Here is a 22,627-nt window from a genome sequence, read left to right on the forward strand (position 1 = left end):
GATGTTTTTTTTTGTAGTCATCAGAATTTGCACATTTTATTTAGTATTTTTTTAAATGGATGTTCATGCTGTGGTTAAAAAAAAATCATAAGTTACTCACTATTTACTCAGCACTTGGCTAATTACTTCACTGTGTACTTTTTACTCTGACTCAAATAATTTTTTGGGACTACTTTTTACTTTTACTTAAGTCACATTATTTTCAAGTAACAGTACTCTTACTTGAGTACAATATTTGGCCACGCTACCTACCTCTGGAGAGGACATCCTCGCTTGTTACGTGTACTCAAGTAATTTTTTTGGAGGACTACTTTTTACTTTTACTTGAGTCACATTATTGTCAAGTAACAGTATTCTTACTTGAGTACAATGTTTGGCTACTCTTTCCCCCCCCAATGTTTTTTTTCTTTTTTTTTTTTGGTCACCTTTTTCATACCTTTGGTGTTTGCGTGTATGTGTTGTAAGAACTCCTTTGAAAATGAGATGATGCATCTCAACTGGCTATCCTTGAAATAAACAAAGCCGCAGAGATGCTAGCTAAGAAATAGCATATTGTTTTTCTGGGCTGGAGTGTACCTGTCTTATTCCCAGTCCACCAATATATACTTTTTTCTACATAAAAGCACCACAAATTAGACATACAGATACAAAAATAAATGGTAAAAGTCAGCTATTCAAATCACCTCGTGTTTTTTTATTTTTTAACTGTCAGTACGGTGTTGCCACCTAGTGTCAGTCTGATGTACCTACATCACGTGCGTGAAAATGACGTATTTATTTCGAAGTATCCAACTAGCCAATAAACTGCCGCTGGCGGCTGGGATTTGAAATTGAGGCGGGCGAAGGCGGAAGCGATGAGGACCGCACAAAACAAGACAGTTAACTGGTTTATCACGGACGACTAATCCTTTATTAAAATGGGATTCTGTGACTTTTTAAACTATATTCCGACATGTTGTTTGGCAGTTTGCATTTGTATATCGTTTTAGGCAAGGTACGTTTTTTTTTTCCATCTTGTTCTTAGCAGTCGTTAAAAATGTCGTTATTCAGCGTACAGACTAAAAAGCATACAACGTACTACGACCATCTAATGTCGACAACCAGGACCCCAGGCAGACAGTGTTTGGCTGAGAGAAAAACAGTCAAAACTCTCGCCAAGTATGAGCCGCCACCACCCGAGGACTCTGCGTGTGACGACAGCGATAAAAGCAGCACCTTGAACCGGACGTATGTCGTCTCTGCGCTGTCAAAAGGCGGACAGACAGCATACCGCGGCCGGCTCACTCTTCAGAGGAGGTCACGGCGAAAGACCGGAGCTGATAGTGCGGAGGCCACGGTGGTTGAGCCCAGCCAAAATACTTTCACACCAGCTCCGGAGAAGAGAATGACCTTGCAACGGAGGACCAAGACACCCTCCATGGATAAAAGTGCTCAGGCGCCGCGTGTGGTTAGCAGTGTGAGCTCACATGCAAGGCCTAAAATCCTCCAGGAATCCAACGGTAGGACTTCCCCTTTATACCGCTCCATTAGCTTGAGAGAGACTGCAAGTAAGGGACGAGAAGCCGCAAGTGACTTGGGAGCTCAAGGGAAGCTGGCGCACAACAAGACTCCATCTTCCTCGTCACAGTCACTAACCTCCACAGGTAGGCCGTCCGATGAGCAGGCGCAGACGTTCAAAACCCCCACTAAAACGACACCGTTTGTTAAAATTGCTGCACGGAGAGACGTCTTCGAGAAACTGACTCTGAAAGAAACTCCCAAACCAGTGCAGGTCAAATCAGTAAGTTTAGACAGGTCCAAATCCAGAGTGAGCAAGCAAGCAGAGGACGGTAAATCAGTGCCAGTTCCTCGAACCGTTAAGGCCGGTGTGCCTAAAGCCAGCACAGCATCACATGTGAGGGGGACTGATGCGGCCTCATGCTTAAAGCCAGAGAATACCAGGACGCCAACAACCTCGTCTGCTCCACCACCTAAACAGTCCTTGCCCCGTCCCACTGAGGCCTCCAAGACGCAAGACTCACTCAAGATGGAGAACAGTGCCGTGACTGTTGCAGTCCGTGTTCGCCCTTTTAATGCCAGGTTTGTGTTTGCATTGTTGCAAGTTTTCTGTCAAAGCAAATGCCAGGTCCTTTTAAAATTAGACTCTGTGCTACTTTCTTGCTTTACCTTATTCATAGGAAATTCCGTAAATTTTTCTCTCGTAATTGTGACGAACGTCTGACTCCTGGAACCTTTAATCCAGATCTGCAACAAAGGTTACTTTTCAGTATTCTTCCTTAGCCCATGCTCCACTGTCTGTAAAGTGTGTAATTGAGCACAAGTTCACAACCCAGGAATTAGCAAACTTTGCTAACAAACTCCTCTTTTGTGAAAATAACTACTAGGCAACTGACAATAGCACTGTCTTGATAGAGGTGAAAATATGCATTAATTGACCAACATGTTTTATCAATGGATTTAGTCTGTTCTCTGCATCATACTATCTCCTTCCTGAAAAGTAGTCCCAAAATACTTCCTTTTGACCTTGAAAATGTATGAAATTTCTCACATTATTGAGTGCAACAGCTACTAAAATCCATAACTTCTTTTTTCTTCCCCAAACATTTTCAATGTGTCTTTACTGGAAACCGTCACAGCTGGACAACCACCTTGTGTTTCTTGCCCATCCTAGAGAGAAGGCAGAAAAGGCCTCACAGGTGATCTTCATAAGTGGCCAAGAGACAGTTGTGCGGCATCCAGACTCTAAACAGAGCTATTCCTTCACCTATGACTTCTCCTTGTGCTCTGTGGATTCGAGTGATCGCTCCTTTGCCAGCCAGCAGATGGTGTACGAGACTCTGGCGAAACCTCTGCTGCTCTGCGCTTTTGATGGATTTAACACATGCCTCTTTGCTTATGGCCAAACTGGCTCTGGAAAATCATATACGTGGGTACTTTTCCAGACTTGATTCATTTCCATTCATCTTTTCAGTTCACTTACTCTGTGAATGACTGTCGGGTTTTATTTTAAATGGTTGTTTGGCAGGATGATGGGCTTTGGAGAGGAAGCCGGAGTCATACCTCGCTTCTGCCAGGAACTTTTTTTAAGGCTTTCCTCTATGGAAAATGAACAGGTACTTTATGTGCTTGCATATTTTTGTTGTTTCATTGTAACAGACATTGCAGTTTCACATCGAATCTGTGAGCAATACAGGATTCACCAAGCTCTTCATTAGGTACCGATACACCTAATTCACATCTCTCCTCAAATTTAAAATTGATATTCATGCTTATGCTCAGTTTGAGAGTGCCAGAGAAGTTAAAACTGTTTATCATTATGGTTGTAGTATTCAATGGTGTGCAAATGTACAACTTTGCCTTACGGTTATGGGTACCAAATTTACCATGTTCACTTAAATTAGATGGCATTAGCTGATATAGATGGCGGCACGGTGGCCGACTGGTTAGAGCGTCAGCCTCACAGTTCTGAGGACCGGGTTAAATCCCCCCGCCTGTGTGGAGTTTGCATGTTCTTCCCGTGCCTGCGTGGGTTTTCTCCGGGCACTCCGGTTTCCTCCCACATCCCAAAAAAAACATGCATTAATTGGTGACTCTAAATTGCCCGTAGGTGTGAATGTGAGTGCGAATGGTTGTTTGTTTGTATGTGCCCTGCGATTGGCTGGCAACCAGTTCAGGGTGTACCCCGCCTCCTGCACGATGACAGCTGGGATAGGCTCCAGCACGCCCGCGACCCTAGTGAGGAGAAGCGGCTCAGAAAATGGATGGATGGACGGATAGCTGATATAGGCGAGTGGTTGCCAAACCTATTACTCCAAGTACCACCAACATTAAATTACAGTGGCGTAGTAGGCCAAGGTTTTATTCTTACAAAAATCTTATTAAAATCATTTAATATTATTGTAACTGTAAGCTACTCTTAAATCAAGTTAAACACAACTGAACTGTACTTAACTACTGTGCTGGATTAAAACAAACGTTTAAGCCACTAACATTATGCAGATTTTGAGAATTTGATTCAGTGATTGACTGGGTAGTACATCTGCCTCACAGTCCTGAGGACCCGGGTTCAAATCCGGCCTCGCCTGTGTGGAATTTGCATGTTCTCCCTGTGGCTGCGTGGGTTTTCTCTGGGTACTCCGGTTTCATCCTACATCGCCAAAACATGCATGGTAGGTTGATTGAAGACTCTAAATGCCCGTACCTGTGAATGTGAGTGTGACTGGTTGTTTGTTTCTATGTGCCCTGCGATTGGCTGGCGACCAGTTCAGGGTGTACCCTGCCTCTCGCCCACAGTCAGCTGGGATAGGCTCCAGCACACCCACGAACCTAGTGAGGATAAGCGGTATGGAAATTGAATGAATGATTCAGTGATTCTTTCACATAAAAACTAGAGGGAGCTTACGTACCACCAGTGGTACATGACATGTACCACACTTTAAGTCACTGATTTGGGCAAAATAATAGATGACGATGGTTGTGGCTTCCCAGGTCAAATGTCATGTCGAGATGAGCTACTTTGAAGTCTACAATGAGAAGATCCATGATCTCCTGGTGACCAGAGATGATCCAAACCAGAGGAGGATGCCTGTAAGTATTGAGCAAAATTATACCTTCTAGGAATAAATGTGATCAGAATCATCTTTATTTGCCAAGTCTGTCAAAAATACACAAGAAATTTGTCTGATAGTTAGAGCCGCTCTAGTACGACAACAGACAGCCACTGTGACAAAATATACTTTTAGGACAAAAGCACACTACAGAGAGTCATTGGTTTCAGGTAAACCACTTCAACTTTAGTTTGGAGCACACCTTTGATTTTAACATGGTTGTGGAGTGGTCATTGGTGAGGTTGTTTTATATCCTTAGAATAAAGGTGAATTTGTTATTTCAGCTGAGGGTGAGGGAGCATCCAATTCATGGACCCTATGTTGCAGAGCTATCTGCGTAAGAACAAATTTTTTTGGTCTTGCATTTAGAATGTGTTATTGTCCCATGCTGAGAGTAAAATTGCCTTTTGTTTCTTCGCAGGAATGTTGTGGACTCGTACAATGACATTCAGGTAAGTTTAGCCATTCATTTTTATCTGAAATGAATTTAAATATAAATATAGAGTACAACAGCGGCCATCAACATTGTGCCTGCAGGCACCAGATCGCACCCAAGGATCACTTGAGCTGCCCGAGGTCCTGTTCTAAAAATAGCTCACCAGGGATGGGACATTGTGATTTCAGAGGAATGTTGTGGAAGTGAACATTTGCATTTTGAGTTTTATACAAAGGAAGTGTTGCATCTGTTTGCATGTTTCCTACCTTGTTCAATCATTGTTGATAATTATTGTGAGAAATCATTAACATGATCAGTGTCTTCACATAGTTGAGTATCATTAATTATTAATAATGACATGATTGAAGGTAATTTGAGCAAATTTCCAATTTATCAAACTGTTAGCTCAGTAAGTAATCAGTTCCCATGAATATGCTCGAATTAAGAAATGTTGTTGACCCCTGTGATAATTTACTATAGATACTAGTCGTATCAGGCAGATGATGTACAGAAATGTGGGTGTTAAGACATCACAGAGGCATCCAACGTGTGTTCAGTGTCTTGCACACCAGTCCATGCCAACCACTGCCAGTTTTACTTAATTGGCCTGAAAACTGGCAACACGGTGAGCGAGTGGTTAGCATGTCTACCTCACAGTTTTGAGGTTCGGATTAAAATCTCAGCTGTGGCCTTCCTTTGTGGAGTTTGCATGTTCTCCAGTGCTTGTGTGGGTTTTCTCCAGGTATTCTGGCTTCATTCCACATTCCCAAGTCATGTCTTTAGTTTAATTGAAGACAAAATGTTTCATAGGTATGTATGTGCATGGTTGTTTGTCTACATGTGCCCTGCAAATGGCTGGCGAGAGACGACCAGTCCAGGGTGTACCTGCCTCTTGCCTGAAGTCAGCTGGGATAGGCACCAGCTCACACGTGACCCGAATAAGAATAAGTGTTATAGAAAATGGATGGATGGTGTGAAAATTATTTACTTTAAATAACATGCCTTTGTTCCTCCACTAGATGGCAGAAAGTACAATTAACCTGTATATCCAAATGTTGTCATTCATACAACACAAATATTTCACTGCGTAATTAAATTTGCCAGTAAATTGAGACGAGATCATTATTTCAGTACAGTGTATACTTTTTGTTCAGTGTTGTGCAGTGCAATTTTTTGAATGTAATGTAAAATATGTGCCTTGGCTCATTAAGGTTTGGGAAACACTGGTGTAGACAACCAGTACTTGCCTGCTTAGGTAGTGATGAAGTAATATCTGGTTGTGACATTTATCCAGGGATGGCTTGAACTGGGAAACAAGCAGAGAGCAACAGCCGCTACCGGGATGAATGATAAGAGCTCCAGATCTCACTCTGTCTTTACCCTTGTTATGACTCAGACTAAGGTGTAGTACTGTACATTATATACTCAAAATTGTAATGAATGTACAGTTCCTGTAAGCAAATTTGCGAATCTTTTTGGAGGGTGTTGAGTACATCCGCTAAATAAGAGTATGGATGCATGTGCTTGTTCACAGACAGAATTGGTGGAGGGAGAAGAACATGACCACAACATCACCAGTAAGATCAACCTAGTGGACTTAGCAGGAAGCGAACGTTCTAACTCCGCACAGACAAGCGGCGATAGACTCAGGGTACAAATGTACATTCACGCTTCCAATATCAATATCAGGATTTGCATTTGTAATGTTTTTATCAATTACAAAAGTAATGTGTATAAAATATTTTTTTTTTTTATTAATCACTGCTGCCTTGATTACTGTTATACGCTTATCTACGTTATGCTTTCTGCCATATAAAGGAAAATGTTCTGTATCCTTTTAGGAGGGCGCTAGCATAAACAAATCTCTGCTTACACTTGGAAAAGTCATCTCTGCACTGGCTGAGCAAGCATTAACCAAGAAGGTGGTTTTTATACCCTACAGAGAGTCTGTCCTCACATGGTAAGAGAACCTATTGTTTATTTTCTTTTTTGATTCTATACTGAAATTTATGTCAGATATCCACAAAGGGCCATATTCTTCCATGTGCGTAAGTCATAAAAGACTCTCAGCAGCACGCATTCTCCAGTCCTCTCAAATCTGTCATTTACGCACCCTCATGTCAGGTATGCACTCTGGGTGGAGGACCCCTAAAATGGGGGTGTTCCCTGTCAAAGCTGGCCATGTGCGCATTCTCCAGTGGACTGAAGCACTTTTCCTCTTACGCACTACAGAGACTGTTAAGTCCAGCGCCCTGTGAAGGTGAAACATATTGCACGTTTTGATTCAGTTGTCTGCCCGCTGACAGCTGACTCGTGCCGATGGTGGAGGAATACACCTAGCCCATAACGCTCACCTATGCTTGCAGACTGCCCAACAGCTGAACGGCCGAACGGGTATTAATTGGTGAAAAATATCGGCACCAGCAGTTTTTTATTTTTTTTATTTTTTATTTTTTATTTTTTTTATTTTTTTTTAACCACCTCTGCTTGGAGTGTTTCTGCTTCAAACGTGCTGTTCCTGGCTTGGAGTGTTTTTGAAAGCGTAGGGCTCCCGCGATTACAACAACTACAGTCATTGTAATGGCGCAATGTTGAGTTGGATATTGAATCATTTGTTTTTATTTGCTTCTATGTCAGTCTTCACGTACATTAAAGTGACTTGCCCGATCTGTTTCGGATTCAGAATACTTTATTAGTCCGAGAAGGGCAATTCAGTTTTACAATCAACCTTCCCATAGTGCAACAGTTACAACAACAAGGAAATATACTGTATGTACATACACATGTTCAGTATATCAGAATCATCTTTATTTGCCAAGTATGTCCAAAAAACAGACAAGGAATTTGTCTCCGTTAGTTGGAGCTGCTCTAGTACGACAACAGACAGTCCATTGACGGAGAACACTTTTGAGACATAAAGACTGAGAAAAACAGTCACTGAGCAATAAAGGGTTGCTAGTTATCTGGTAATGCCGGTACAATTTATTTTTTTTGACAATTGTGCAAAAAGATGCAGAGTCCTCTAGTACTTAGAGCAGTTCGAATGGACACAGACACACTTCAGGAAATTTGACTAATTAATACCTCATGACATCACCACAACCAGTGACCATATGGCAGAATGGCATGCAGAATGAATGATTGCTGCTCAATCATTTTATATTTTGTGGGTTTAGCAACCTTATGGCAAAAGAGTAGCGCAAGGAAGGTCGGGCACCACCGATCTATAGAATGGCAGGCACACCCCCTTTTTTATTGCTCGACCTCCATACATGCTTTCAGTAATAAGCACAGTATTCAGATTAAATTAGCTTTATTTGAGTTATTTCAGGCGGCACGGTGGACGACTGGTTAGAGCGTCAGCCTCACAGTTCTGAGGTTCCGCCTGTGTGGAGTTTGCATGTTCTCCCCGTGCCTGCGTGGGTTTTCTCCGGGCACTCCGGTTTCCTCCCACATCCCAAAAACATGCATTAATTGGAGACTCTAAATTGCCCGTAGGCATGACTGTGAGTGCGAATGGTTGTTTGTTTCGATGTGCCCTGCGATTGGCTGGCAACCAGTTCAGGGTGTACCCCGCCTCCTGCCCGATGATAGCTGGGATAGGCTCCAGCATGCCCGCGACCCTAGTGAGGAGAAGCGGCTCAGAAAATGGATGGATGGATGAGTTATTTCATTCAGAATAAAATACACGTGCTTCTGCAAAGTGTAGTGTGTTAGAGCAGCGCATGTCCTACTGGTGACGGCAAAATCCGCTACTTAAGGTATTTCCATATTTGAAGTGTATCTTTTTTTTAAATGGCTTTATATGACATTCACAGGAGGAAAGACTCAGGCATACTTCATGACTCACAGCCAGTGGCCTCAGACTTTCATTCATTAATTATCTGTACCGCTTATCCTCACTAGGTTTGCGAGCGTGCTGGAGCGGGGCATAAGCCAGCCAATCGCAGGGCACATATAAACAAACCACCATTCACACTGATATTCACACCTTTGGGCAATTTAGAGTCTTCAATCAACCGACCATGCATGCTTTTGGGATGTGGGAGGAAACCGGAGAAAACCCACGCAGGCACGGAGAGAACATGCAAACTCCACACAGGAGAGGCCAGATTTGAACCCGGGTCCTGGGAATTGTGAGGCAGATGTGCTATTCATTCGGGCACCAAGCCGCTCCTCAGACTTTAATGCGCACAAATTCTCAGGTTACACATTGTGGATGTGTCAGAAGTCTGGGCGCGAGAATGCGTGTAGATGAAAGGTGTGAATGCCAGGTGAGTTTAAAAAAATAAAATAAAAATGCGCCGAATGGGAGAATGTGTTACAATTTGATTACAAGTCATGAAAAAATTTATCATTATTAATCTCTCTGCATTGGACTAGATCAGTACATTTAGAACACTACATCTTACAATTGTCTTTACATTTTCATCAGGCTGTTAAAAGAGAGTCTCGGTGGCAACTCTAAGACGGCCATGATTGCCACGCTGAGTCCAGCAAGAAGCAATGTGGAGGAAAGCTTAAGCACTCTTCGCTATGCCCAACAGGCCCGCACAATCATAAATGTGGCCAAGGTCAATGAGGACACGAATGCAAAGCTCATCCGAGGTCAGATATACACATGATGCATTTTAGAACCTACTTGAACCAGTAGACATCTGGGATGCAGTCATTTGAGTGAATGGATTATGTTCATGTAGATTGTGTGGGTGAGCAGTTTTGATCTGTGTTGACTTTGCCACTCACACCTTGCTGCCAAGGGAAAACCAATGTTTATCTTTTGATGCACTGTACTTTGTTCTGCTCCAATATTTTTTTTTTTTCTGTTTTCTCAGTTGTAGACTTTGGTGTAAGTTAAGGATTTTGGCCCTTTCTGATATTTCCTACATTTGTCTGTCTCTGCCTCTGTCTTTCCCATTCCCTTTCTATATATGAGAATCTTTACTTTTCTGTTTATGTCTTGCTCTTGATCTCCCCTCTCTCCCCCATGCCCTCCTGTCTGTCCATCTATCCATCACCAGCTTATGCCCTACCCACTTCAATTAAGGGCCGGGCCCTGACCTTGCCTCCGGGCCATATTTATGCACTGTCAGCTGCACATGGCAGATAGCTGTCATGCAAGTATTATTTTTCATTAGATCATCAGGCTCCTGTTTGACATTTTTAGCACGAAGAGGAGCTAATGCTGTGGATTTCGTTCACGTCCCCTGACACAGTATGATACTCAAAGTGCATGCAACTCTGAGGTTACAATTTGGGTCAATGTTAGGTCCATAATCTTCTTTTGATGAGCTGAACTTTATTTGCAGTCACCTGTTGAGTAACTTTGTGATTGCATATAGACATGAATACATTTACGCAATACTTTGGCATGCTGCTCAGAGTTGAAGGCGGAGGTGGAGAAGCTGCGAGCGGCCCAGGCGAGCACCCGGGGTATCGAACCAGAGCGGGTCAGGCTGTTCCAGCAGGAGATCACTGCACTGAAGAACAAGCTCTGCCAGCAAGAGAGAGAGCTGCTAGAGGCCAACAGGTCAGCATTATGGCAATAACCATGACCATTCATTATATTCACCTGACAGGGCTCTACACAAAGATTTGCACTAGTAGCACCGGTGCGACCCACTTTTTCAGTTGGTAGCACCGGTGCGACCCACTTTTTCAGTTGGTAGCACCGGTGCGACCCACTTTTTCAGTTGGTAGCACCCTTTTTTGAGGAGGTACGACCATGGCATACCATAGTTACATATGAAGTAAGGATTGACAGCGAGTCGATATATTTGCAAAATATTTTACTGTCAACAAGTTTATCCGCAACAAGCAGTGGCTGACAAAACGGGTAAATTAAATAAAACGAAGAACAACAAAGGCTTTCCTTGTATTTGCTCATTTGTTCAACTTGGAGAGGCCATTTCTTATAGTGAGGGCTCCTAACCCTCTTCCCTTGGGGAGAAAAACACTTAATTTTGAGCATTACCACAAACATATGATTGACACATTTAAAAAGTTGCATAAGGGTACCACCACCATATAAAAGTATCATTTATGATTATTCACACAGTTTTGAAAATTATTTACTTGCAGAACAAACCAATTTCCCTATTTAAAATCATACAGTACATGGGTAAATTACGACTACTGCAATTATTATTATCCATCCATCCATTTTCTTCCACATATCCGAGGTCGAGTCGCGGGGGCTTTAGCAAGGAAGCCCAGACTTCCCTCTTCCAAGCCACTTCATCCAGCTCTCCGGGGGGATTCTGAGGTGTTCCCAGGACAGCTGGGAGACTGTCCAGCGTGTCATGGGTCGTCACCGGGGTCTCCTCCTGGTTGGACGTGCCCAGAGTACCTTACTAGGGAGGCGTCCAGGAGGCATCCTAATCTGATGCCTGATCCACCTCATGTGGCTCCTCTCAATATGGAGGAGCATCGGCTCTACTGGATGATTGAGCTTCTCACCCTATCTCTAAGGGAGAGCCCTGACACCCTGCGGGGGAAACTCATTTCGGCCGCTTGTAGCCGGGTTCTTGTACTTTCGGTCAAGACCCACAGCTCGTGACCTTAGGTGAGGGTACGACTGTAGATCGACCAGTAAATTGGGAGCTTCGCCTTTCGGCTTAGCTCCTTCTTCACCACAACGGACCAATACAAAGTCCGCATGACTGCAGACGCTGCAGCGAACTGCCTGTCAATCTGCCTTTCCATTCTTTCCACACTCATGAACAAGACTCAAAGATATTTGAACTCTTCCACTTCTGGCAGGATCTCATCTCCGGCCTGGAGAGGGCACTTCACCCTTTTCCGACTGAGGACCATGGTCTCAGATTTGGAGGCGCTGATTTTAATCCCAACCGCTTCACACTTGCTGCGAACCGCTCCAGTGAGAGTTGGAAATCACTGCTTGATGAAGCCAACAGAACCATATCATCTGCACAAAGCTGAGATGCAACCGGACCCCCTTTACGTCTCTGCTTCGCCTAGAAATTTAAAAAAGTTCTGAACAGAATCGGTGACACTGTCAAATGCGTTCTTCAAGTCCACAAAACACATGTACACTAGTTGGGCAAACTTCCGTGCACCCTTGAAGACCCTGCCGAGGGTGTAGAGCTGGTCCACTGTTCCACGGCCAGGACGAAAACCACACTGCTCCTCCTGAATCTGAGATTTGACTTCCCGACGGACCCTCCTCTCCAGCACCCCTGAATAGACCTTTTTTTTAAATTGAAAAATGAATTGCTCAATGTCAAATGATGGTTTTGAAAAATGGTGCTTGTTGTAAAATTAACAATTGAAAGCATTATTAGTTTTGACCACAGATGGATTTATTCTTCAGTTAAAAAAAAAAAAACACTGTACACTATTTACACTGTCAGATTTTTCTTCTATTTTGAACCAAGTGAAACGAGTTGATTTGTGATACTATAGATACTAGTGACAATAAAAAAAAAATACTTTTAAATGCTTTTTCTTATTAAAAAAAATATATATACTGTATATTTATAGGGAATGGAGAGAGAAACTCGAGCAAGCTGAAATACGTAAACGTGAAGAAACAAAAGAGTTGCAGGTATGTTTCCCTGAACAGAAAATTAATTGTTCCTAACTGCGAAATGCAATGTTATCTTTTGCGCTGCTTGTCTGCAGAAATCAGGCGTGACGTTTAAAGTGGATAACCGTCTCCCCAATCTGGTTAACCTGAACGAGGACCCTCAGCTCTCTGAGATGCTTCTCTACATGATCAAAGAGGGTCAAACCACAGTTGGCAAACTGAAGTCTGAATGCACACATGACATCCAGCTGACTGGAGCCCTCATTGCTGACCAGCACTGGTGAGGATGAACTCAAATGCTCATCAGCTGCAACATTAGGTACACCTGCTTAAACTGACTTCATGTTAAGTAGCTAAATTAGCTGACCAAAATGTATCTCACTTTGAGGCACTGTAAATCTAGACTAATGGCAACAATTTTTGCTTTCATGAAGATTTTTGATATGATTAAATTAAAGATAACCTAACAGTGTGCCTGTGAGCTTTTACAGCACTGGATGTGGCGAGTTCATGGTGCCCCTGTGGCTCATAGTTCATTGGATTCTGTGTCCTGGGGGCTTGCCTTGTTTAGGGGGCAGCATGGGCTGAGCACCTTGCTGAAGTCTGCATAATCTTAGCCCAATACATTATCAACCACTCCGACCCAATCTTCAGTACTGGTTCGGCCCCAGAATTGGTTGTGTAGTGTTTGCGGCTACAACTGATCAATGTATAGATATGAGGACTTCTGGATTTTGGGGTAGCAGGGGATGCTTGTTAGTACAAATCAGTCTACTGCTCAAAGGCCTGCCTTAACGTTTCTGCCAGTCTTTGTTTGCTTTGGTTTGCTCTTGCCACAGTGTATCCCACCCTTTCTTGTTGAGATAGTTTTTAGCTTCAAATAATAAAAAAAACAAGTGTTTTGCCTTTCATTTTTTAGTTTTGTAAGTTCAGAGAAGGTAGGGATACCGTGGGTCACCACTCTCACAGAGAAATAAAACGCTGTAAGACAAAACAAAATAATTTATCTTTAATACCTATTTTTTTTTTATAACCAAACACCAAAAATGGAAAGATAAAAAGAAAAACAAAATGCATATCTGGCAATGTGAGGAAGAAAATAACAATGCCACACCTTTATCTGATCCATGTTGAAATTTTAATAGATGTATTTCTTGTCATAGTATTATAACCAACACCCACGGTACCGTCAGCATCACTCCCATGGAAAAGGCCAAGACCTTTGTGAATGGAAACTTAATATCAGAATCCACTGTTCTGCACCATGTAAGTATGCAAAATAGCTCCCATTTTACTTGAAAGTGAATGTCATTATCTGTGCAAACCTTGTGCAAACTCTTTATGATCTGAATTAAGACAGTTTACCATCCTGTCTATTTTATGAAGACTATACATCTATTTCTTCATTTCTGTCTCTAGGGAGACAGGGTGATTCTCGGTGGAGACCATTACTTGCGTTTCAACCATCCAGCAGAGGTGCAGAGTGGAAAGCGGGTATCATGTTGGAGTGGTGCAGGTGACGGCCACAAAGACTTTGAGTTTGCCAAGAATGAACTGCTTGCAGCTCAGAGAGCCAAGTAAGTGTAAAGGGCACAACACAAGTGGATCTATTTTTTTTGAAGGCAACTTCTGTTTATCCCGAATGAAGTATCTGTGTTTGAGAGGAATTCCCTTCTAAGCCCATACATGCAAATCAATGATTTGGCAGCTAGATCCATTCCATACATCCACCATCAACAAACAGAAGTAATTGTGAGTATTACTCCGCGGCGGACTAATATGCGGCCTAAGGTTCCGGCTGTGTGACCGAAGTCACAGGAGTTGACGAGACCAGAAAAAAAACTCCTCCGCTTCTGCTGTTAATAAGTCACGGCACTTTTACTCCGTTACAATGATCTAAATGTCGCTCGCTACTTTTATTGATCAATTATTGCTTATTTATCAACTATTTTGTGTGCGAGACTTCGACTTCCGCATCGGGCGCTGTTTGCGTCATCCAATTTACGCGCTAGTGACGTTTAAGTCTGGTTCACCAATTAAACGACATAAAGTCACATGACCTTACACATCATCTTCCATTGGGCTTCCCGGACATAGCTATTTGCACTAGATAAGCATGCCCCGCTGATCGTCGTGCGCGCGTGGCGGCCATGTTGGGAAGGTCGTCGTTACCATGAAGGCAACGGTGCGCTACCCGTTTACATTTAGACGAACAAAAACAACAGCTTTCATGGATTGTAGTATTTGTCTGGCACTGTCTTCCCAAATGTGGATATTTCAGCTCCCTTATAACTTGAGAAAACATCGTGCTGTGTTTTATTTATTTTTTTTTGGTCACCCTTTTCATGCCTGTAAGCCATATTTTCGTCTCCCAGGCTGGAGGCAGAAATTGAAGAGGCTCAAGTGAAAGCCAAAAAGGAAATGATGCAGGGAATCCAGATGGCCAAGGAGGTTGCTCAAAAAGAGCTGTCTGACCAGAAGACCCTCTATGAGGACAGGATCCGAGCAATGGAAAAAGTGCTGGTACAGGAAAATGTGTCCTTTTGTCTCTGGCCATAAGGAGGAAAAGTCATTTACACTCGCCACAGTTAATTAGTTGTTTTCTAGTTGTAATAATTGTAATTTTACTGATTTTTGACCCACCCTCATGGACTCTTGCTGTGGTATTGCTTGTCTTTTGGACAAACATATGCTTGCTCTGCCTTTTCCACTAGTCCTGAGTTCTACCAAAAATGTCATTCATTCAGAACGAGGAAAATGAGCGTAAGCGTCTCCAGGAGCTCACGCAGCAAAGGGTAGCCAGCCAGATGGAAGAACTGAAGATGGCCAATATGGAGTTGGAGCAGGAGGTGGACTCCCAGAAGAAACGCCTCCGTCTCCACATGGAGGCCCAGGTCAGGGTTTAGACTAACACTTACACTTGAAAGTGGAAAGTTGGCTGGTATTGTGTAGTACAGGTTATAGCCACCAAAATGTGGAAAAACATTCCCACACAGACCATTGTGGGCTCTTTTTAAATAATAGTGGCATGAGGAGCTATGGCCTAACGATTAAAAACAGGGTGTATGGACCAAATGTATGCGATAAAGAGCCTTGTTTTAGTCCTCTATCAATATCAGAACTTAAATGACACCACATATTTCAAATTTTATCACCATCATTTACTTAAGGTGATGGAGCAACACCATGTGTGTCAAGCAAAGATTGTTGAGGCATTGGAAGTCGAGAAAAGAAAGCTCAGCAAAGATCTTGAAGAGATGCAGCAGAAACGAGCTAAGAGGTTAATCCACACTCCAAGAGACGGTGAGTCGTTTTCAGATTAGTAGTAACTGCCCACCTTCATGAGTAAAGTCAGTCTTCTATCCAGAATCTGATACTAACAGTTGAAGACATAAGTAAATGCATGTTTTCACCTTTTAGTTTTTAATGACAAGTAAAATGATGATTATTGTACTAAAACTTACTTTTACAATATTGTATTATTATTAGTATTATGCAATACAATAGAACACTATTTTACTATATTTATTCAAGTCTCATGTCTTTATTGCAGCCTCTTCACGCTGGGATGCTATGAAACTCTCCTTGATGATTGAAGAAGCCAATAAGATCAGTGCTAACTTAAAGAAAAACACCGTCTTCAGCAGGTATTCAAAAGCACATAACATACTGTACACAAAAAATATTGTTGTTTTTATTTGTAGTACAGAGGTACATTTTAGTATTACTGTGCTTGTAGACATGAGAGCTCCAACGGTGGGGTCTCAGGCCAAGGGGATGTATTGCAAGTGCGGGTCCAAAACACAAAGCTCGGGATCTCTACTTTCTGGAACCTGGACACGTTTCAAAACAACATGGCTGCCATGAGAGAAATGGAACAGGTTATTTTTACTGTAATAATAATATCGACATTCTAACAATAGTTTAAGAAATCCCAATCAAATTGCACCCTAATACCATATAATGGAGCAGTAATTCTCAACCAGTGTGCCGGGAGCGCTCTTCAGGTGTGCTGTGGGAAATTATATAATTTTACTTAATTGCTCAAAAAGTTATTTATTTACAAGCAATAATGTATCTTTGTTCATCTATTTATGCCAGTGATGCATAGTGACAGACAGAACAGATAAATGCTCTTCTATTAGATGGCAGGAAGTACATAAAGTAATTAATGTGTCCACATTCTGTGACATTTTTGTTTGTTGGTGTGCCGTGAGATTTTTTTCAATTGTAAAATATGTGCCTTGGCTCCATAAAGGTTGGAAATCACTGTAATAGAACCATGATTCTAATAGGCTCAAAGTGTTGCCAGTTTCTTAATCTGGGTGTTTGAGGAGAATTTTTGTTTTAATTTTTTATTTTTTGGGGGGTGGGGATAGGGTGATCCTGCTTCTAAAGATGATGATGTGTTTGATGCCCCTGATGATGAATGGGAACAAGATATATCATCTTCCTCTGCTTCGTCTTCCACCTTCTCCCGTCGAAGGTAATTATTCAACTTCCTGCTCTTTTCCTCCATTTCATCAACCCAGCTTATTGTAACTACCCCTTTACTGCCTTTATTTCCACCTGTGATCTGTTGGCCACAGAATACTCTCGCTTTTTTTTTTTTTTTTTTTTTTTAATATCCCAAAACATACATTTCCCTTATTGGGACAGTGAAGCCAATAATTTTTTGCTCAAGACTGAAAACATTTCTGTTCCTACAACAATAGAAGATGACACCTTTTGTTTGAAACCACCAAGTTACATATGAGCAAGAGTACTGGAGCATGCCCTGGTGTGTCCTATTTATTACTTGTATTACTTAATCAATAAATAGTTTCAGTTTTGGGATTTTCCTGTCAAAACTACATTTACAATAGTTAGTTAGGGGTGGTAAATCGGCTTTCACTTGTCTAACACTTTTTTACTCAAAGCGCTATAACACTCTCCTCATTCACATACTGATGACACAGCAACTGGGGGTTCAGTATCTAGTTTAACACTGTTCAGATCATAACTGTTTTCATGATGTCAGAGGTTTTAGAGCAGGAGGGCTCAATGTTCCAGTATATTTGGAGGGAAGTGCATGTGACACACAGACACATGCAGAACTTCTAATCTTCCCATGTAATTATTATTCTTGTCACTATGCTAAGCTTTCACTAATTCTCCTCTAGTTGGAAGCCAAATGAAACCTGAGATGGGCTCTATGGTCTTTAATTCCTTCTCAATCTTTAAATCTACAGTATGGTATACTTCTGTTTTTGTGAAACTAGGTTTTGATGATCTTCATGACAAATGTTCGTAATCATGTCATGTTTATAATCTGATTACATTACGTTATTTCTGTTTTGTTCAGGAGCAGGAGTCTATTAAAGGGCAAGAGAATCTCAGGACGTCTTTATGAGATCCGAGTCCATCCGATTCAGAGCCTCTTAAAGGGCTCCTCCCAATCTGATGGTAAGTCTGCCAATTCACAATGACTTATTTTCTTGATCGTTGTTTTCACATTTTAAATGTATAAACCACATGAGTAAATTCTCTGGGAGGATAGTCTGGGAATTGGGAAAATGTACATTCCCAAACTCCACTACAGCTTCCACTTCTTCTTTTGAAGGTAAAATGCAAGCCAAGGGTGTTGCCACTTGAAATAAAAACTGAGTCCTGGAGGATAATGTGACAAATTGAGTTTTGAATATGATATGGTGTTGTAAAAAAGGCTCTCTGGTGAAGTCATCTTTTCTCACCCCAAGTGATCACTGTGTCTGTCCCAGGGTTAATGGGTGTTGCCTCTGCACAGTCCAGCACTACAGAATCTGCCATGCCTGGTATCTGCAAGATGTTGGTGGGCCAATCCTTGGCCCGTCTGCGTGGCTTTGGAGGCACTGAAGAAAGCTTGGCTGATAGGTTGGCCTCAGATCTGCACTGCTTATACACAGCTATCCAGACCATATCTGAACTGTATGACAGTTTAGATGATGACAGCCAACAGAATGGTGAGTCAACCATGGCTGTTCACATTGAATTCACATTATATCGCAGAGTAGGGGTAAAATAAAAGAAATCCATCCAGATGTAGAAGAGTGGCATTTTAACATCCACATAGAACTGATTTTCATGGACCAAGTGAATGCTATTCCATCATATCCTAAAATTATGAGGCCATTTTACTCACACAGAAGCTTGAAGAAAGCCATTTACTGAAAAGACAAAAAAACACAACACAACTCGGTGTATTAATGAAGAAGTAAAATGAAGTTGGCGAAAGTAATACACTGCACTGGTAATAACTGTCATGAGAATTGACTGGCATTTCTAATCTTCATAAACTGATTTTATTTTTCATTTTTTTCCTCCCTCTTCAGTGTTTGTGTGCAACTTGTTAGCTCAGACTCAGCTGATCAAGGCCACTGCAGCTACAGAGAGTGCAGTGTTTGTCATCACACAGTGGTTGGCCAGTGTGAAAGTGTCCTCTGGCCCACTCTACACTCTTGCTGAGGAACTAAAGAGCCAAGTCAAGAAGATGGGAGGATTCCTCCAGTTGCTTATTCAAGTGAACATAAACAAATTACTTCACTCTTCAGTCTTGTACTTTTCATAGCAATTATACAGTACATCAATTAATTGAGTATGAAAAATCTTAGCTGGCAAATTTCATTTTGGTGTAGGGTGGTTATAAAAATTCAAAGCATTGATTGACGGGTCTTGGCTCTGAGCTGTTTGAGCTGTGTCTATGGAAATGACTAAGCAGAGGGAATTGTCAACCTTGAGCCTCAAACAGAACATGAATATATGGAAAATGGAACTAAATTCCTTATGAGCCTCCGTACATAAACACAAATTTCATACACGTTTTTCATACATACATTTTCATTTATTTACAGAGCTCCACAGAATATTCCACCTGTTTTGTTGGCTTGTTTGCATTGATTCAATGCAAATTCCACCTGTTATTTTTGGGCATACTCGCTGTTCACTGAAAATGAATATCTCCTTGTTTAGGGTTGTGAATCTGAGATCACATCAATGGTGGCCGAAGCACGGAAGAAGAGTAGTCAGTGCCTGGGTGCAGCATTGTTTGTACTTTGCCACCTAGCGGTATTGTCAGGCATGCCGCTCAATGTTATGGAGCTGGGTATCCAGGCCACAGGCAAGGTAAAACCACCATTAATACCACAGTAGCATCTGGCTCTGGGATTTACTGTAATTAAGACCAAATACAACAATACCTAGGAATAGAATATTAGCTAGATGAAGCTCAGAGCTAATAAGACATTGGAATATGTAAGGTTATTGAATTATAATGCCATGTCATATAATCAAGTTCAAATTGCTGTGTGTATACTATTTAAATCTGCTTATAAATATATTACGCATGTATGCGGCTTGTCATTTGCCCCCCCCGAGCTTTCTTTCACTCCTGACATGCATATTTTGACTTATACATTTGTAGATATATTTTTTACTTACAGAAGCAGTAAAAATCTATGTATAGCATTTTAAAAAATATATCTAAAAAGAAAGTAAGATTTGCTTAGTGGTCAGAATTTGACTTGTTAATGGATCAAAATATTATTTGTTGTTATTATTATTACTTATTTTTTCTTATTTCAATTTTTATTTCAATAGCCAAGGAGATTTGTTGGTCATGCAAAGAAATAAAACAAAAATTGGTATCCCCACATCTTAGTGGAGAAATCCAGAGCACAATGTGTTCATGTTTTTAAAGTTGCAAATTTAAAATCTGTATGCATTTTTGCTTAATTTATGAGCAGATAACACATGACACTTGATGATGAAATGAAGGCATGCACGAGGCAGCTCTCTGGTGCTGATCCAAATTTGGATAATTTTTGTGCCTTGGTCTGTGCTTTTCAGGCTGCCATTCTACACAGTTTTCTCTGATGTGACTACTGTACATATACACAATGCTAATAATGGATTTTTCAGGGATCATTTGTAGGGTTTCTACTGAAAGGGACAGTTAAAGGTGTCCACTCCGTCCTAGAAGACAGCCTCATCACCGCCAAAGAAATATTGAGAGAGGCTCAGCTGGCTCATACAAGGAACACAGTAAGATCGAACACATTTTTTGGATTGTTTAACCTTCCTCTTATTTGTTACATAATTGTATTTTGATTAGTTTCAGAATTATTACATTATTTGTCATTTAATTAGCTATGTTTAATGTAATCTACTAACCAGCGCAATCCAGTAAACATGTCATCGATATCTATTTACAGGTGCTGCAGTGCCTCAAGTCCAAGACTCTTGATTTAGCCCACTCAATGCAGAACTACATTAACTGTCGCATCACGGTGAGTTTGCACTCATCTCAACTATGCTAACGTATTGAAACCTGTGTGTTGACATTTATTTCTTCAAGCTTAATTAGAAAAGTATGTAGATTCCTGGCCTCCAAAAGTATTGGAATGGCAAGGTCAATTCCTTTGTTTTTGTTGTGTATGGTTTCCGATCAAAAAGATGAATATGAGACTAAAGTTAAGAATTTCAGCTTTTATTTCATGGTATTTACATCTAAATGTGTTAAACAACTCAGGACAGAGTGCCTTTTGTTTGAACCCACTCACTTTTCAAGTGGGCAAAAGTATTGGAACGTGGCTGATGGGTGTTTCCAGTTGATCAGATGTTGCCTCTTAGATTGATCAATGCCGCAGCACAGTGGTTGGTAATCACCGGTTGATTGTACAAGTATTGTTTTATTCACATTTGGTTTTAGTCAGAATCCACCCATTGATGATGTAATGAAAATTATCAGGGGGGAAAAAAACTTCTTTTGTTCAATCGATTTGAACAAAAGGTTTCTGTGTATCGAGTGTGACAAGCGGTTAATGTCAAATCAAGTTCGATCATCCTCTGATCCATTTTAGAGGAATTTTAATTCAATGTACTTATGAACATTTAAAACTTTTAGGTGGATGTCTGCACTTCATTCATTATATCAAAATGTCTTTATTTTTTTTGTGGGGGGGGGCATGTTTATTATGTTAACCAGGAGTATGAAAATAACCTGGAGGATGGGGAAGAAAGAGAGGAAGAGGCTTCAGCTTCCAAACTGCAGACTTTGAGGGTTACAGCAGCCACATTGTTCAATTTGAACCAAGCCATCAAGCAGCTGCACTGCTCTTTGTCTAACACACTGAGAGGTGAGATTTCTGATGAATGCAAACGGCCACGTGTGCACATGAAATGCACTCAAATGTTATGATATGACTGAAAAGTTTATTGAATTTCACAATGTTGATAATTGTTGTAGAGACTTTCCAGTCTTAACTGCTTGCAACCATTCCCCAGGTAAAGATAGACACTCGAAATTCACCAGCTTTAAAGAGCTCATCTCTTCTTCTGCCAAGACTGTTGATGAGATTATCAGTGGTCTCTCCAAGAGAGCAGTTGGGCTTTCTCTGCATCCTCCCTCTAGGCAGACTCTGATGGCTGCACAAGATGAGCTGCACTGTGCCCTGCAGTCTCTGACTTTGCCCTGGGATCAGCAGGAGGCCGTCGAGAGCAGTAACACCGGCACGTCAGAAGAAAACAAAGCTGATCAGCGCGAAAGTGGCGCCTTCCACTCTACTGATAGAAGTCGAGGCATTAATACGTTTGTATATTCCCTCCCTGCGAGTGTTAAGGCCAATGGTAGCCCACGTTGGGTGTAATATCAATGCTGTGGGAGAGGAAATTAAGACTTGTATACAATAATATAATTATTATTATTATTTTTTTTTTTCTTCTTCTTCTTCCTCCTCAGCATAATAAATCTGACAACAGAGGCAGTTGCCACTGCTTTAGTTTCTGCATCCAAGTCAACACAAAAAAAATTGCACTCGCAACATAATGTTTTCTGTGTTTCAAAATGTGCTTTTTGGTATTTTTATGCATACATGGATAGTTTGTAACACTTTAGATATAATGTAAAAAGAACTACTGATACGTGGCTATTGTATCAGGGGACCTTCCCGAAATTTAAATTGTGACTAATGTTGTGATAAATAATAAAACTCAATAAAAGGTTCCAGAATTCCAAGATTT

The 22,627-nt window shown here is 41.4% G+C and overlaps 1 protein-coding gene across 1 annotated transcript; it reads left to right on the forward strand.

Annotated features, from left to right (window-relative positions):
• Nucleotides 1-822: 822 nt before the first annotated feature.
• Nucleotides 823-22,622, forward strand: kif14 (kinesin family member 14). The gene is made up of 29 exons (XM_061780331.1): nucleotides 823-2,079; nucleotides 2,672-2,926; nucleotides 3,026-3,113; nucleotides 4,489-4,587; nucleotides 4,892-4,944; nucleotides 5,029-5,059; nucleotides 6,338-6,445; nucleotides 6,578-6,694; nucleotides 6,885-7,003; nucleotides 9,479-9,651; nucleotides 10,426-10,573; nucleotides 12,547-12,610; nucleotides 12,688-12,872; nucleotides 13,756-13,858; nucleotides 14,012-14,169; nucleotides 14,968-15,115; nucleotides 15,340-15,486; nucleotides 15,763-15,895; nucleotides 16,146-16,239; nucleotides 16,332-16,473; nucleotides 16,972-17,078; nucleotides 17,937-18,037; nucleotides 18,352-18,573; nucleotides 18,943-19,130; nucleotides 19,580-19,732; nucleotides 20,528-20,650; nucleotides 20,821-20,895; nucleotides 21,594-21,744; nucleotides 21,893-22,622. Exons 1-29 carry the CDS (start codon nucleotides 1,037-1,039, stop codon nucleotides 22,252-22,254), a joined length of 4,890 nt encoding a protein of 1,629 aa, XP_061636315.1. The 5' UTR covers nucleotides 823-1,036; the 3' UTR covers nucleotides 22,255-22,622.
• The last annotated feature ends 5 nt before the right edge of the window (nucleotides 22,623-22,627 follow it).

This window comes from Phyllopteryx taeniolatus, chromosome 7, assembly GCF_024500385.1.
Source record: "Phyllopteryx taeniolatus isolate TA_2022b chromosome 7, UOR_Ptae_1.2, whole genome shotgun sequence".
NCBI lineage: Eukaryota > Metazoa > Chordata > Actinopteri > Syngnathiformes > Syngnathidae > Phyllopteryx > Phyllopteryx taeniolatus.